Here is an 18,336-nt window from a genome sequence, read left to right on the forward strand (position 1 = left end):
ATTTTTAAATGGATGTTCTGGTCATGTTTATGACCCTGTTAAATGTATTTACTAATTAATGCTATTGCTCCTTTATATAAGATATAATTGCGCTTCTGAAAATATTTATTTTACTCGTAAATTTTTGGATAAAAAATTTTAACAAAGATTTTTTAACAAAGAGAATTGGCAGAACAGGGTTGAGGTGGAACACTGGACTGGGAACCTGGGTTTGTGGTCCCCAGGGCATGTTCTGACCAAGGGTTAGACTCTAAGCAGGTCACCCGACTTCCTTTCTCAGTTCACATTTGTAAAATTAGGGAGTTCATCTAAATGCAGGCCGAAGTCTCATTCATTTATCATCTTCTGTGGTTGTTTCTTTTATCAACGTAACTATCATGGGAGCCCATGTGCTTATTCCCATGTTGTCACCATGCTTACAATATTTTAAGGGTTGATAAAAAAGTAATATATTCTATTATCTTCAATGACATCAAATTTTCCCTTTAAAAGGAGGTTGAATTTTTAAAACAGTAAAAAATGTCTAGGGACTAAGTCTGTTGAGTAAAATGAATGTTTTGAATTGAAATATGTGATGTAAGTATAATGGAATAAAGGTATTTTTGAGAGAGGCTTATAACTGACTCCGTAGTTTGTGTGTGCTTGCAGGTGTGTCCATGTGTGTATGTGTACTTTAAAGTTCAATACACATTTGTAGATTTACGTTCTGAAATGTCAAAAACTCAGGCTTTAGTTAGACCTACTTTATACCACTATAATAACTATGCTTTCTGTAAAACAACTGCTTTTGAATGAAAGAATACTTACTGAGATCAAGAAACAGCACAAATATTATTTAGAAAACAGGTTGATCAGACTCGCTTCTTGGAAAGCAGCTTGGTCCGACGTCACGGGTTCATTATCCCACTGAAATACTGCTTTGCATCTTGTGCAAGTCATTTGACTTCCCTGTACCTTGGTACTTTTCTAAGAAAAGTCTGATAAAAGAGGCTTGTTTATAAAGGGTACTCTTGTACCTTGGATGAAGTATTCCCCAAATGACGTATGATGTAAATACAAGGAAAATAGAATCTTCTAAGACTTCAAAACTTATTCCATGGGATTGCCTGTCTGATGGCTGGGCTGGTGCTCAACCGTAGGAATGCCCTATGCTTCTTTAGAGTAAAGCCATGTAATTTTCTTAAAATTTGGCTACTGCTTTGCAGGGTTAATAAAACTAATCTCAAATTATATAATGCCCATGTAATAAATATTTTTGAAATATTAACATACCGGAAATATCACCAGTTGTACTTACACTGCCATTTATTTAGAATAAACACGGAGACAAATGTGAATTCCTTAAGTTCCACACTAGAAGCAGTAGTCAGGGAAATTGGTAAAGCCCACAGGATATTAGTCGTGAAAATAGCTCCATGAGGATTCAGGAAACAGAAAAAAAAATGACTGACAAGCTGCCTCAGAATTCAAAATTCTAAGTTTAAAACAAATGTTTTAAAAGGGAATTGCTCTGAAATGGGAATAGTGCCTTCCTTTCAATGGTTTCCAGAGGCTGTTATTTAATATATATATATTATATGAGAAATAAATTAATTGCCTTTAACACTTTATAGTTAAAATATGTTATTTTAAATAAAAATATATGTATAAATATATATTATTTTATTCTACTCCTATCTCCCTTTGAAAGTGAGCCTTCAACGTCCTCTCTCTTTTTTTGTGTTGCGACCGTTCATTTTCCTTTCTTACTTTATGTAAACATGCCCATCTAAACTATCTAGTTTTCTTGATCTAAAACAGAAAATGTAATAAAAACCAGTTGGTTTTAGTGGTGTGTGTGTATGTATACAAATACATATAATTTAAAAAATACTATCTGATGTATGAGAGAGAAGAACAATATTACTAGGGATATATGAATATTATTTGAGCAACTAGAGGACAAAAATCTGCAAGCTAGAAGGTCATTTGAAATAAATATCTATTGGGTAGTGAATTATCAGTTTGTTTTTTTCTTTTTTAATAATCTTTGCTTTTCTGGAAATGACTTTCCAATTGGTTTTACCTGGAGATGAAACTGAGCTGATGCAAAACTTGTAGCAGATGATCAAGAAGGGAAAACAAGAGAGTTGGAAGGAGAAGCGAAGAGGCAGCTGTTTGTGGCCGCTTGACCCTGCACTTCCTTTCCTGTTCAGGTTCCTGCATTATATGAACTTCTCTGATTTCCACCAAGTCCTGTCTATCCCTCTTTAAACTGTACCTTTTGTCTAATCTTTTCTGCTCCTTCTCGTTGAGAATGTTCTCACTGCTTCACAGCTGGAGTGTTACAACAGCCTTGTAATGGCCTTCCTCAGTAAGCTCTGTCTCCTCTAATCCATACCTCAGACTCCTCAGATGCTCCTCGGTCCACAGATTCCTCTCCTCAGAGCCCCACAAAGCTCACGTGGGGTGGAGAGAACACGAGCTCCAACCTGGGTTTGAGTCCTAGCTCCACTTATCATTTGTGTATGACTGGTAAGATACTTAACTGTGAGCCTCAGTTGCTTCAAATTTACAAAATGCAATTAATAAATGTCCAATCCACAGACTTGAGGCAAGTACTACATGAAATACATCAAGTGTTTAGCATAGTAGATACTTAATAAATAGCTGCTATCAATACTTGGGTGTCACATTCAATTTCAGCTTCTCTACCCATATCCTCTCCCAATATTCTCTCCAGTCCAGTTGTTCCTTCTCATTGTCCTTTCAACACGTGATGACTGTTTCCATTTCTATGATTTCCTCACATTTTCTGGGTGTCTTACCTGTGCCTGTTCCCATATCCAAATTCTGCTTATTCCTGATGTCTTCCAGGTCAAGTCTAATAAAATCTTTCCTATTCTTCTCCGCAATGATTTTCCTTTCTCTAAATTTTTCAGCATTTATTGTCTGTACCCTACAGTTTAATGTATAAGTTCATATTGCATAATGTTTACATATGCATCTTGGTAATGTCACTCTTGCTCTCAGAGCTGAGGGACTGCATATATTTTGTAGGTCTGCAGAGAAAACAATTGTTTGTTTGTTTAATTTCCGGTTACAAGCACCTCTATGAGAAATCCTTCCAGCCAACCGAGAGCACAGCTCAAGCCACTTGTTGACTGAATTTGGAGCCACTAACTGGGCAGTCAATGGAAATTGCCTTTTTCTCTTCTGAAAAGGGAAAAAGTGCTTGGAAACTACCTCATTCTGGTTGGGAAATAAAAGGATTAGGGCTCTATGCTTGCAAGTGAAAGGAATGTTTTCTACGTTCCTTGGGGAATGAAAGCATAAAAATTCTTACAGCAGGGAGTTGGAAAGAAAGGTAGACCTGTGCATGTTTGTTTTCTTTTTCTTCTCAGTTTTTATTACTCATTGTATGAAAAATTGGAGAAACCAAGAAAGAAAAAAAATATTATGATAAGAGAAGATAGAAGACTTTTTTTAATATCAAGCAAGTACAAAGGAGGCATTCAATTTATTGGAGGATAAGTAAATAGGATGATCTTTGACCAAATAGGTAGGTAGATAAATAGGTAGATGTTTTATTCCTTCATCAAGTATTTATTGAATGCTTACTGTATGCTAGGCATGAAGGTAGGCACTAGGGATGTACAGACATGTGCCTGAACTCAAGGGACTTATGAGGCAGGACTTAAGAGGTAAAGTGTAAGAAGTATTAAGATAGAAGGAGGTAAAAAGATTTAATGTTCTTTTTCTGAATACAAATAAAAATACAAAGGAAAGCACTAGATACTCTAATAGTTAACAACGCAAGGGAAACAAAGACTATATTCAAGGATTTTAAACCTAATTGAACAAATAAAAGTAGACATTTATGAACCAATAAAGTATATCATAAATCAAGGATTATAATTAATTCTATTCTGTGTCCCTAAGAGAAAGAGAGACGGAGAGAGAAAAAGAGAGACAATGCCTATGTGTTTATTTAAAATGTATGTAAGTTTTTGGAGTCAGACTGTCTGGATTTGATTCTCAGCTCTAATACTCGGTAAATCGTGAACTTGGATAAATTGCATTACCTCATTATGTCTCCGTTTCAATGTCTGTAAAATGAGGATAACAACAGTATTTACCTTATAGGTTGCTCCATGTAAGAACTCAGAGTCTGGCACATAGTAAGCATTATGTAGCATGTTTGATATTGTTCCTGTATGCTTTTAACGTGAGATAAGGGACCACAGGGTGCACAATGATCAGGACACTGGACATGGAATTTGAAATCTTGAAATTTTTTTCAGTTTTATTGCTTGTTTCTGATTCTAAGAAAGTCATTTACCCCTTTGGACTAGTTCCATCCCTGGGTAAAAAGGGAACTACTGTTCATTCCATTTCTAAAGCTTCCGAAATTCTGTGATTGGGTTGAAATATTGTTTATAAATCTGTGCCACTAACATGAATGCAATAAAATCCTTCTCCATGCAGCTTGAAATATATCCTTGTTTTTTTGCCACTTGGTGGTTCCATTCCCAAAGTTTAGGGATAGAAGCTAATAGGCAAAAAGTGACTCTTTTATTGATGAATTATAAAATTAAACTCATGAATTAATCATTCCTTGTCATTCACTAAGATTTGAGAGCAGAAGTGAGCTCACACTAGATGCTTAATAAATATGTTTTGGTTATCTTTTTACCCTTATGAATAGTGAATATTGTAAGATCAACACTGGAGTTAATTTTATTGATAGCATAATGATATCACTCTGGAAACTCAGTTCTCTTCTATTGTTAATGTCTTTAATGAAACAACTTTTGACTAAATACTTTTTTACACTAAGAGCTATTAAATGTAAAGGGCCACATAAAACTTGATGAACAAATAGTGTCAGAGAATTCATTGTAAACGTTACCCACCACACTAGTACTCTGACCCATCTGATGTGATGTATAAATACTGCCAAGTTATTTAGTATTTGTGCTGACCAAGGAAACAAAGCTCTTCTTTCCCAGTCTATGGTTACATACATTTTAGCACTTACTGGTCCTCAGAAGTCACTCCTGTGCGTGTCCACTCACACACACTTGTATGAGTGAGTGTATCCCCACAGCCCACGTCTTGGATGCCTAACCTGATGCGTGCCAAAGCCCAGGCCCGTCGGCTCAGGGTACGTACTTGTAGCATATTAGTTGTGCACTAATATGCAAGTGTGTAATAAACAAATGCACATTTCATATGAATGTTTTGAAGTGTTATTCAAATGTACAAGCATATCAGGTATTGGGCAGATAGATATTAAATATAGTTACTATATAATTAATAATATTTATTTTAGATATTAATATTTATTATGTATTAAAGTACTTTGATTTTTTTAGGTTGTGGTATATTGTATATATCTGAGAAATAATAATTTACTTATTAAAAATCACCCTAAATTTTGTCATTTTCACCAAAAATAATCACAATAGTAGTCAATGATTTAGTTTAATCAATGACCTAGGATAAGTTGATATATGGAAGCTGTTTATAATAATTTCTAACATGTACTACAATGGTTAAATTTTATGGTCTTTATAGTATTTTAAATGAGTCAGTAAAAAAGAGATCTCTTTTCCCTAATGTCATAGCAAAAGGGGATGAATGCAGACGTTTTCTGAATTCAGGGGGAGAGTGTGGGTAATAGATAAATGTGGCACGTGTTTATAGAGAAATGAGTTGCCACAGTGACAACTGCCAGATCATGTTTCTTTCCTGGCTCTCTCTTCTCCCAGATGTCCAGGGAACCAGGATGCAGAGTGTCATTATTAAGGAACTCCACAGAAAGGGACAATTTAAATTGTCAACATCCATAATGCAACTCAAACAAAGGAAAAGTAATGCTCCACGCTTAATATGACTTTTCAGCAGTTCACTGGCATACATTGCCTCAGAACTAAAGTCTCTGATAGGTAAAGCACCACAGAGATAATAAGAAATGGAACCCTTGGTGTTATTTATTAAATATTTCCTTAATTGCTATTACATTTGTGTATTGATTTTGTTGGCTTCATTTTTTGTGTAAAAGACTCAGAAATAAGATCTGGAAACAAAAAATATTTGTAGTGAAGAAAAAGCCAATTAACCCCAACTAAGGAATAAACCATCCTTTTCTCGTCTACCTGGTTCATGGTAAGGATCCACTAAACTCTTCTGCTGGTCTTTCACCATAAAAGCCTGGCATCCTCTTTCGTTCTATTATGCTTTCCACCCTCGGTCCTAAACTCATAAAAACAATGGGGTGCCTCTTCGCTTAGAAGCGTCTCCCTCCTCATTTTCCCTTACCCAGTTCTGGCCAAGCCTTCGTTATCTCATGCTTCTGGGTTTGCACTAGTCTTTGCTGATTCTAATGCAGCCTTCATATCAAAACTAGATTAATCTTCCCTTAGATGCCATCTTCATCATTTTACTCCTGGGCTCCAGAATTGTGGCCTTCACTACGAATTCTAAACTTCAAATGTCCTTTCAAATCAACTTGATGTCCTGATTTTCCCCAACATATTCTCCTCTCTCGTACTTCTATTCTGTTGCCTTCACTGTTTCTCCAAGAATTATCTATATTTTCCTTTCAGCCTAACTATTCTCCACTAATCCTTCAAGGTCAAGTTCAAGGCTCACCTTCTCTGGAGAGCCTTTATTCATCTTTACTTTGATTAATTCTTTATTCTGTATGGTATTTAGCTCCTTCAATATCTCAACTACACAATTTAACAAGATAGAAATAAGCAATATGATGTCGTATATAGCTAAATGCCAGCACACATTTACAGAAATATCTGTATTGTTCATTGCTTCATGGACATGGGTCTTCAATCTCCTACTAGACTGAAGATGCCTCGCAGGTAAAGTCCCTATGGCATAATTGATTTTCCAGCTTGTTCACTTTAGAATCTACTCATCGATAAATGTGTTTTGATTGATCAGTCATTATTTACAACTTCATATTTTACTTCCCAATTTATGCATATTTCATTTTTGTCTTACACTTAGAAGATTTTAGAGCCAGAAGGGACCCCTGGTAGATTGTATATTGTTCATAATTATTTACTCCCTTCTTCCCTTTATGGGTAGTACACTTGCCCACCCCATTAATTTTGGGTTTGGCCATGAGACTCTTTTTAGTTGGTCTGTGGGTAGATGTGACATACGCCACATCCATGCAAGAAGTGCGAGAGGTACTGCACGTTTCTGCCAGCCTTCTTTGCAAATGCTCTTTGCAGTGAAAACAGGATGTCCCAGATAGGGCTGCTTCTTCAGCCTGGGCCCTGCAATGAGAAGCTGCATAGCTGGGACCTGCAGTGGACCCGCAACTTGCAGCAGAACTTAGCCAATTCACAGCCCTATGATTCATGAACGAGGAATAACTTTTTAAAAGTCACTGATACTTGGGGTTGTTGCTACACAGAAAGCTGACTACAACAGGACCTTAGAGTTAATCTAACTTCCTCTTTTGCAGATAAGGAGAGAGGCCTAGATTTTTAGTTAGCTGATGGAAGAGTGATGATAAATTCTGGACTACTGACTTAGTTTTTCTTTGTTTTTAACCACAAAATGCATGGCTGCTTGTTATCCTAAAATTTGAAGAATGCAACTCAAATAGTTTGAAATTTGGGGCCTTAGTGCTACCTGGAGCTGCCCTCTTGATCTGACATTAACTTTTGAAAATAAGTACAAGAATATCTAGAAAATACACAAAATGTATTATCAGTGATAAGTGGAATCTAGTTCTATCTGACAGATATTACTTTTCCTCAGGGTCAAACTTGTTGGCAGCACATAGAATGAAAGTGATCTTTGTGACTTCTTTTCAGGCCCAAGTCTTTCATATACATTGTTAATCTAAAATATACATTTCAAAACCTTCTCTCTTAAACAATTTATAATAGAAAATTCTGATTTGAGGATGGGTATTATTTCTTAATAAACTGTCTCAATTTCCAGGACAGCCTCGTACAAACTTTAACACTGAGTGAGAGACTCTAAAATGCTTACCCTTTTCCTTTTGAAACATCCCTATTGTTCTGTGCTTCAGTAACTTTAAATTGGTCCTAAAGTTTATTTTGTACTTTGCTGCTGTTAGAAATGAATTGATGTTGCTAACTCTATGACATTTAGTCCCTAAAAATGCAAAGACTAAACTACTTAATTAAGTTCTAAAGAAATTATTAACATACTACTTTCTTTTGTATATCAATATATATATATTTTATTTTGCTGAGGAAGAGTTGCCCTGAGCTAACACCTGTTGCCAATCTTCCTCTTTTCTTGCTTGAGGAAGATTAGCCCTGAGCTAATGTCTGTGCCAGTCTTCCTCTGTTTTGTATGTGGGTCACTGCCACAGCATGGCTGATGAGTGATGTGGGTCTGCACCTGGGATCTGAACCTAGAAGCCAGGGCTGCTGAAGTGCATCATGCTGAACTAGCCACTAAGCCATGGGGCCAGCCCTGTATATCAATCTTTTGAGAGTGAAATCAGTTATATGCAGCAATACTTTCCCTTTTTATGGGAAAAATACTACTTCAATACATGCTTCAGGAAATCAATGTCTTTTTGAACAACTACTATCTTTTTTTGCTATTGTTTATCACGGTTCTCCAGACAAAGATAACAAGATGTATTAAGTTAAATGGGGCAGTCAAGTAGATTTTCTTTTTGTGTATTTCCTCTCCTCTTATTTGGACCACACAAATCTTACCTTTGTGAAAAAACATCCCGGTAAGGACTGCCATGTTGCAATGCAATTCCATACCCCCGATCAGCAACAGTATTCCCAATGGTGTAAAAGGAACAATCTGGGTCATTGATAGCCACATATTCCAGTACAGCTGCATCCCATACAAAAGCATAATTTCCAAATTTTACCTGTGAAAATATGGAGAACAAAAGAAGAAAGTAAGATTTAAGGTTGAAATTTTAAGTTATATAGACAGAATAAAAAATAAAACATTGGTTTATATTTAATTGCTAAAAAAAATAATAAGACCTACATTTCTAAACACCTATTCTGAATGAGAATTTGGCTTTTGGTTAATTTATAGCTCTGTTCTCCTGGAAACATGATAAAGTTTGAACGTTAACTATGTGTCCAGGCAACACTGCTTATAAGTAAAACGACCCCTGAGCAATAATGTCTCTGGACTGAGAGAGAAATAAATGCATGAAGGGAAGCCATATCTTTGGGCTTCTTTGAGTGCAGTAATTCTTGTAACTGAGCCCATCTCTTTGAAGATGCTGGAAGTTATGCTTTTGGGGTTGTTACAAGAGATATTGGCTTCTTTGGGTTATTAGGCTTCTAAGCCAGGCAGGCTTTTGCACCCACCCAATATGGGTGTCTTCTCCTTGCTTGTGACCTATATTCTAAATGAATGATGGAAGTACAACTCACACAGAAGAGAAATAAAAAACACTGCTCTGCTGGCAAGATATAGTTCCTGTCCTATGTCCTTCTAAGTTAATCTGTTGCTAAGAGTAGCCTATGGCAATCTTGAAGCTGGATTTGGAAGAAATCCCCTTGGTAGGCAGTGCAATGAGAAAAAAGAATAGTTATATGACTTTCTCTATCATCATTTAGGGAATGCAATTTTATTCTGGGATGTTTGCTATATCTTTTAGTGATTAACATTTTTCCCTCAATAATCACTCATTTCCTAAGTCACAAATTTATCAAAAATAAAACACAATCTTAATAAAGTTAGTTTAGAAAGTTATTATATAAGTATAGAACTTAACAAATTAATAAAATAAACAGAACTAATAACTAAACCAAACATTCACTTTATTTATTTATTGGAGGGAAAAGTAATTTCTTGGGAAATCTGATTAGGGAAAAATAAAAAAAATATACATAAACACAGATGGTTAAAGGGAGTAATGTCAGCAAGGTGGGGGAATAGGAGGTCCCTAGCTTTTGTTCCTCCACAAAAACAACAGTTTGGCAGCCATCCATGATCAAAAGTGCCTTTGCGGGAACGTTGGGATGCAAGTAGTGAAACCCTGGTGTAGCCCAAGACTGAAGAAAGATGTCTTAGGAAGAAGGCAGGCCTGCACTGGAGTGCAGGCCAGCTGTGGTCCTGCCTGTAGTCCTGGAAGCAGCCCTGCCACTCTACAGACTTGGCTCCAAATCCACAAAGGTACCAGGCAAGGATGCCCACTCTCACCATTCAATATATTCAATATAGTACCCAGAGTCCTAGCCAGTACAATTAGACAAGAAAAGTAAAACGACCCAAATCAGAAAGGAAGAAATGAAATTATCTCTGTTTGCAGATGGCAAGATTATATACACAGAAAATCCTAAAGACTAAACAACAACAAGAAGCCTGGTTAGAACTAATAAACAAATTCAGCAAAGTTGCAGGATACAAAATCAACATACAAAAACCAGTAATGTTTCTATACACAAACAATGAACTATCTAAAAAGGAAATTAAGACAATGATCCCACTCACAATAGCACCAAAAAGAAGAAAATACTTAGGAAGAAACATAACCAAAGAGGTAAAACATTTGTACACTGAAAATTACAAAACATTGATGAAGGATATAAAAGGAGACACAGACAAATGGGAAGATACCTTGTATTCAAGGACTGGAAGAATTAATGTCGTTAAAATGTCCATACTACCCAAAGTGATCTACAGATTCAATGCAAGCCCTACCACAATTCCAATGGCATTTCTTACAGAAATAGAAAAGACAAACCTAAAATTTATATGTAATGACAAAGACCCCAAATAGCCAAAGCAATCTTAAGCAAGAAGAACAAAACTGGAAGCATCATCCTTCCTGATTTCAGAGTATGTTACAAAGCTATGGTAATCAAAGCAGTATAGTGCTGGTGTAAAAACAGACATAGAGATCAATAAAACAGAAAAGAGATCCCAGAAATAAGTCCACACATTTATGGTCAAGTGATCTTCTACAAGGGTGCTGAGAACATACTGGGAAAGGATAGAAAGTTCAACAAATGGTGCTGGGAAAACTGGATATCCACATACAGAAGAATGGAACAGGACTCCTATCTCAAAAAATATATCAAAATCAACTCAAAATGGATTAAAGACTTAAATCTAAGACCTGAAACCACAGAACTCCGGGAAGGAAACATAGGAAAAAAGCATCTTGACATTGGTCTGGGCAATGAGTTTTGAATATGACACTACCCAAAGCACAGACAACAAAAGAAAAAAATAAACAAATGAGATTGTATCAAACTCAAAAGCTTCTGCACAGCAAATGAAATAATCAATGGAGTGAAAAGCCAAGCTGAAGTGAAAAAAGATTTGCAAACTATGCATGTGATAAGGGATTAATATCCAAAATATATAAGGAATGCCTACACCTCAACTGCAAAAAAGTAACCCAATTAAAAAATGAGAAAAGAACATTTCTCAAAGAAGATATACTAAAGGCCAAAAGATATATGAAAAAATGTTCCATATCACCAATCACCAGAGAAATGGGAATCAAAACCACAATTAGATATCATCTTAAGCCTGTTAGAATGGCTAGTATCAAAAAGACCTAAGATAACAAGTGTTGGTGAGGATGTGGAGAAAAAGGAATCCTTGTACACTGTTGGTGGGGATGTAAATTCATACAACTAGTTTTTTTTTCTTGAGGGAGATTTGTCCCAAGCTAACGTCCCCTGCCAATCTTTCTCTTTTTGTATGTGAGCTGCTGCCATAGCACGGCCCCTGACAGGCAAGTGGTGTAGGTCCGTGCCTGGGAACTGAAGCCGGGCCGCTGAAGCATAGCACGCCAAATCTAATCAGTAGGCTGCCGGGGCTGGCCCAAATTGGTACAACTATTATGAAAGCTTCTCAAAAAAAACTAAAAATAGAGCTACCATAAGACTTAACATTCTTAACTGTGGATATATATCCAAAGGAAATGAAATTAGTATGTCAAAGAGATATCTGCACTCCCATGTGTATTGCAGCATTATTCACAATAGCCAAGATATGATAAACAACATAAACGTCTGTTGATGAATGAATGGATAAAGAAAATATACAGTGTAATATTATTCATCCTTAAAAAATAAAGAAATTCTGCCTTTTGCAATGGCATGGATGAACCCGGAGGACATTATGATAAATGAAATAAGCCAGACACAGAAAGACAAATACCACATAATCTCACATGTGGAATCTAAAATAGTCAAACTCACGGAAGCACAGAGAGAATGGTAGTTGCCAACGGTTGGGGGATGGGGGAAATGGGGTGATGTTGGTCAAAGGATGCAGTTTCAGTTATGGAAGATGAATAAATTCTGGAGATTTAATGTGCAGCATGGTGAGTATAGTTAACAATATAGACTCGTATACTTGAAGTAACCTAAGAGGGTAAATCTTAAGTGTTCTCCCGACAAAAAAAAGGTACCATGTGGGGTGATGGATATATTAATCAGCTTCATTGTAGTGAACATTTCACAACGTATACCTATATCAAAACATGAAGTTGTAACAGCTCAAATACATACTGTTTTTGGTCAATTATGCTTCAATAAAGCTAAAAAATACAGATAGTTAGAAACTGGAAAGGAAATAAAATATTCAGAAATAGGTTAAAAATACTATGCATGATTCTATAGGAATAAAGTTAAAATATCAATAACTTTGATAATTTCTTGGGAAAAGAGAAATTACCAAATCTCCTCAGAAGTAGACATTTCTCCAGCACAGAGAAACAGTTAAAATAACCTTGACACTAAAATATGAAAATAGCCAACAGTCTCAGAGTCTTGTTCTCTCAAAAACATTAGCAAACAGATTTTCATAGTATATTAAAAGAATAATGTAACATTGTTAAACAGGGAAAACAACTTTTAGTATTAGGAAGGTGACTGGGATAATATATATTATAAATGAGCCTTTATAAAAATTTTAAGTGATCTTTCAATGCACACCAAAAAGATATTTGACAAAATTGAAAACCATTCCCTACCTGTCTATCTAGTAAAGTAGGAAAAAGGAGCTTCTTCTTTAATGAGGTGTAGAATAACTACCTCAAATAAGGAGCAAAGCTATCAGAAACTGAAACTCTAATGGCATTACCATTAAAGTCAAGAAAATGATGCCTACTTTTACCCCCTAAACTTGACATGATTGTGATCCTTTTACCTTATGCAATAAGGCAGGAAACAAAAATCTGACTTCAAGCTACTAGGCAAAATTATCATTATTTGATGACATACTTATGAAGCCCACAAGAATCGCCTTAAAAAAATTGAAAAAAATAAAGATTTCGACAGAGCTTTGTTATAAATAGATAACTACAAATCAATTACTTTTATACTAATATATCAATAAGACATAATATATAATTTGAGTAAAAATAGCCATTTATACTAAATATAAATATCTAGGTGTAAATTTCACAACAAATGAGTAAAGACTATATAAAGAAAACTCAACACTTGACTGATGAATACTTGAATTTGTTTCTGGATAAGACGTAACATATTCCTAAAAGAATAGATGCACAATTGTAAAAGAAAAAGGTTATTTGACGCTTAATGCGCTGTAAATAAAATGCCCAAAGAATGTTTCAGGACTTAATAAAATCTCTGCATATTTAATTGGAAGGAAGAAAGACGAGAATAGCAAAGAAACTTTGAAAGTACAAAATAATGATTGGAGACTTAGAATACTAAGCAGTGAAACAGGTTGTAAAGTTTAACAATAAAATAGCACAGAACCATTTTTAAGAGTAGAAAATCAGTGTAATAGACAAAAAATTCTATAGAACTGAGAAAAGTATAAAGATGTCATATATAGAATGTATTACAAAGGCCATAAATCAAATCAGTGTGGCAAATAAGAAATATTTAAAAAATGACAGTGAGACAGGTGATAATTTCAAAAAGGTCAATATTACAGAACTATGTCACACCATACACAGAATAAATTCCTATAGTGTAATAAAGTAATCGTAATGAACATAGAACCCAAGTTTAAAAAACCCCGACAAAACTAGAAGAACATGCAAGACTGTATTTTTCTGACACTAGAGAAAGAGAGGGACTTACAAACATAAAAGTAGAGGAAGGAAATATAAGTAAACATTTGATGTATTTAACCACTGCCTCTTAAATATATACAGCAGGCCAACATCAGATACTCAATAAAAAGTTTTGCGTGAAATATGGTCTAAAACCTTCAGACCAGTTTACTGTGTTCAGTGGACAATTACCATCTTTTGTTGGGGGTGGACCCAAGCAAAATCATAGGATATTGAAATAGAAACAAAATTCTTTCATGAAGAAATCATTCAGTACAACTACACAGTGTCTACTATACATGAGGCACTATGTTAGTACTACAGATCTGTGCTTCTCAAAATGTGGTGATAAGACCAACACCATCCGAATTACCAGGGAATTCTTGTGTTAAAAACGTAAATTCCAGGTCCAACTCCAAACTTCTTGGATTGGAATGTTTGGTATTTGAAGCCTGGGAATATGCATTTTAACAATGTTGACAATTGACAATCTTGAGAGTTTATGTACACCAATATTGAAATTATGTACACCAATATTTCAAATTTTCATTTGAAAAAAATGAGTAATATAATCAGGAACAATTTTATATACACGAAGCTTGATATAATTATAAAAACTGACAGATTCTTGTAGGTTTGGTGTGGGGGAGGGGAAAATACTTGGTTGGGTTTCCTCCACATTGATTACTTGTCCCTGTAGGGTTACCCCAAAGTCCTTGCTCCCTTTCTCTGATCTTTTGCACTAATTACCGTAGAAGAGGAAAAATAAATTTTCCCTCTACTCTTCTGAGTTCTTAGCTGAGACCCCTGTAATAAAAGACAGAGTAACAAGAAAAAAAACAAACAGAAATTTATCAATATGTAAATCTTATGTATACATGGGAGACACCCAGGGAAAAAATAGTAACTCAATGAAGTGGCTTAGAATTCAGGCTTGAATACCATCTAAACAGGGAAAGGGGAGAGGGGATGCACGCCTCTCAGGGGAAAGTAAACAATTGCTAGGAAAGATGAATGACCTGTAGAAGAATAGATGGGAGGCATGAGAGTTTGTGATAAAGTTTGTTGGGATGTGGTGTCGACTTCTAGTCCCTTCTCCTGTGATGAGAGTCAATATTCCCTGGTTGATGAAACTCCTGGGGAGGGGATTTTGGAGGATTTATCTTTAGGCAGATAAGGAGAGCTCGGAGAAAGCCTTTCCCTGCATTTGCTGTTTTCCAAGTGCTTACAACTCAAAACAATCAACATGCCAAAGTGGCATATTTTGGGGTGGCATATTCTGCTACCCTTCATCACCAACTTTCATACCTGCTTTTAGCTTCCTGGGCCTAAACCTAGAGTAACAGAAATAGCAGTGACCTTGCAGCCTCTTCTAACAACCTACTCTGATTTTTGCTATTCTCTTCTGTTTCAAACAGCCGCTCTGGATCTCCTGGCAGCTTCTTTACAACCGTCAAGGGACCCTCAGTTGGGGGCATATTGCTTTGCTATCAGAAAAGTGTTCAGCATTTTTGTTAATACTTTGTGAACTATAGAGCTCTATTTAAATGTATGGTAACATTATCATTGCCATTATATACATGTTTGTAGTAATTCTAACGTTACCAAGCATTATGAATGCATTTTCAAAAAGAGAACCCTTAAAACAATATGATTATAGCCCGTAGCAATGCCAATAAAATGTTACATAGTAACCTAAACCATTTTAGCTTTTAAAAATATCCCTGACCTTTTTCATCTACTAAAACATACAATCACTGTCCTCTGGATGGTTTAAACCATTAAATTAAAACTATCTAGAAAATACTCATCAACAAAACCTGAAGTCACTTTTCAACAGAATAATTGAAGGTTTGATCTAGGAAATTTCAATTCATCTGACTAGCCGACGGAAATTACTTAAAAATTTTCAACTAGTCTTTGTTCTGGGGGTCATGTTTGGATAACCAGCTGAATTGTGGGTCACTGGTTTATTTACCAGTGGATTCCATGCCAGCAGATGCTTCATACCAGTTAAACAGAGGGCTAAAGCACATCTGGGGGCTGCTCATCCACATATTCCAGGCCCCGCCTGTGAGGAAGGGAAAAGAAGCCAAAGTGGCATCTACCTCCAATATTATCAATCTCTGGTCCCCAAAGCAGAGATACTAGAATGCTGTGGTGATTGATGGACCATGGCAGCTATCGATGATCAACACCTGTGTCCTCAGAACAGTGCTGAGATGCCAGCAGCCTGTGATGAATTTCTCACTGCTGAGGTAACACTAGGAGGTAGGTTTTGTTCCAATTCTACAACATTTTTACAAAAATCTTTCTTTGAACTCCATTTTATGAACAATCATTATGCATTAATTTTAAGATCCTGAAGGGATCTGTAAGGGATATAGATCAGCCCCTACCCTCAAGCTGCTTACAACTCAGTTGCGAAGATAAGTGAAGTCTGTTAAGTTAAGTAACATAAAAGAAGCTTGAAGTGTTAAAGTGGCTTAAAGAAAGGGGAACTTAATTTTAACCGGGGGAATCGGAACAGCCTGCTCAAATATTCTGGTAACTGAATACATTCCCTTTGGAGACCATTTCTTGTTCATGCACACTCTTTTCACCTTCTAGTTTTCAGTAATTTTACATCTGTCAAGAGAAGAACTGTAAATATGCGATGTTATTTTCTCAAATATTTGCATTTCTTTCCAAGTAAAGTGAAGGACCGGAAATGTATTTTCAAAACCTGCACCTGGGCTCCTCACCATGTCATGGATTCTGGCATATTTCTCTTTCTCTGCAGAATGTTCTCGTCCTGTATGCTCGTGTTCCGCCGTCTCCATCATGACCTGCTGCTGACAGCACTTTTCATTACAGTTATTAGGCGGCAGTCTTCTGGAACTGGAGAAGCCCGCACCACAAGCAAACAGACTTTGGTTTTACCTGGGGAACCATATTCTTTCTCACACACATCTTTAATTTAGCAGATTCCTTAAAAGCTCCCTTCAAAATCTATAGGTTCAGAGAAACAGCAATGATGATCCTGTTTTAATTAAAAACAATTCAGTGGGAGCAATTATGGAAAGATGACATTCAAACCAAAGGGTAAGATAAGATTTCCCTTCACTAAAAAAGGAATATCCACCCTCTGTCTTCCATTTTTTGCCTCATGATAATAGCTAACATTTATAAAGCATTTTTAACTCCTAAAAACTGCCTTTTACACATAAATTTATTCGTTCTTTACAACACTGTGAGGCAGCTGATCTTATGATCGCTAATTCACAGAAGCGGTAACGGAACTTGCTCAAAGTCAGACCGATTAATAGTAGTATGTTCGCGCTTGAGCTCAGGCCATCTTCTGTGCTTTTTTCACTACATTAAAGATAAATTCCTGGGAGACGTTTGCCATAGGAATGCAAAAATGTGTGAGATATGATATCCTTTGCCTTCAAGGCATAGCCTATCTAGTTTGAGAAATAATATTTATGTAAATAAAAATAATGCAACACAGTATGTGGCAAGAGCCATGAAAAGAAAGCAGGTTCTTTAATGCTATGTGATCACAATATTAAGAGAAATAAGAGCTGAGCTTTAAAAATACAGTTTGCTTATTTGTCAAAATCATTGGAATGAACGAATACCTGGTTTATATGATTCCGGCCCTGCGAAACCTGTTGATCTTGTGGCCATTGCTGTCTACGCATTTCTGATTTTCAGGATTGAAACCAAAGCAGAACTTTTTAAAATTAAAATAAAAGCTGCAGTACGGAATTTATTATTTTTGCTCACCAAATAAAAATCAAAAAGCCTGAGAACAATGTGGGAGAAATAAATTCTAACCTTGCCCACTAAGTGTCTAACTTCTTTACAATTTAAACTAATGGTCAGTGGGGGATAAAGGGATTGTGAATTACAGGCACAAAGAGTTATGATTAATCCAGAATCGATCTATAGTGGTCCTTAAAATTCATTGCCCACATAAGTCCTTAAGATGGAATGGCTTTAATATTTATGGCATATGATTCTAGGTGATGCCCTCTCCTACTTCAGGCAAATTAATAATTTAGCATCACTAATCAATGCTTCTGAATTTATCCAGCTCAGTAAATCATGCTCAAGTCCATATCTTAGCACTTAAGGCTGACTTTTAAAATATATATAGTTTTGTTTACTGCTGCCTTAATTGTTGACATATCATATATTTTGTCTGCTATTATTTTGAAATTTGAATTTGTGCTCCAAGATAGCCATCCTAGGGCAGAAACTTTTACAAGGAACATAAGAATGTGTTTAAAGTAAACACCCGCTTATTTATAAACTGTCTTTTTCTT

At 35.8% G+C, this 18,336-nt stretch overlaps 1 protein-coding gene across 1 annotated transcript in view; it reads right to left on the reverse strand.

Annotated features, from left to right (window-relative positions):
- The window catches only part of GRID2 (glutamate ionotropic receptor delta type subunit 2), a 1,375,518-nt gene that overhangs the window by 109,139 nt on the left and 1,248,043 nt on the right, over positions 1 to 18,336 (reverse strand). Inside the window, exon 14 of the mRNA XM_070612619.1 lies at positions 8,715 to 8,881. Coding sequence (XP_070468720.1) covers positions 8,715 to 8,881 — 167 coding nt within the window. The remainder of the gene's footprint in view (positions 1 to 8,714; positions 8,882 to 18,336) is intronic.

Source organism: Equus przewalskii, chromosome 3 (genome assembly GCF_037783145.1).
Source record: "Equus przewalskii isolate Varuska chromosome 3, EquPr2, whole genome shotgun sequence".
NCBI classification, from domain to species: domain Eukaryota; kingdom Metazoa; phylum Chordata; class Mammalia; order Perissodactyla; family Equidae; genus Equus; species Equus przewalskii.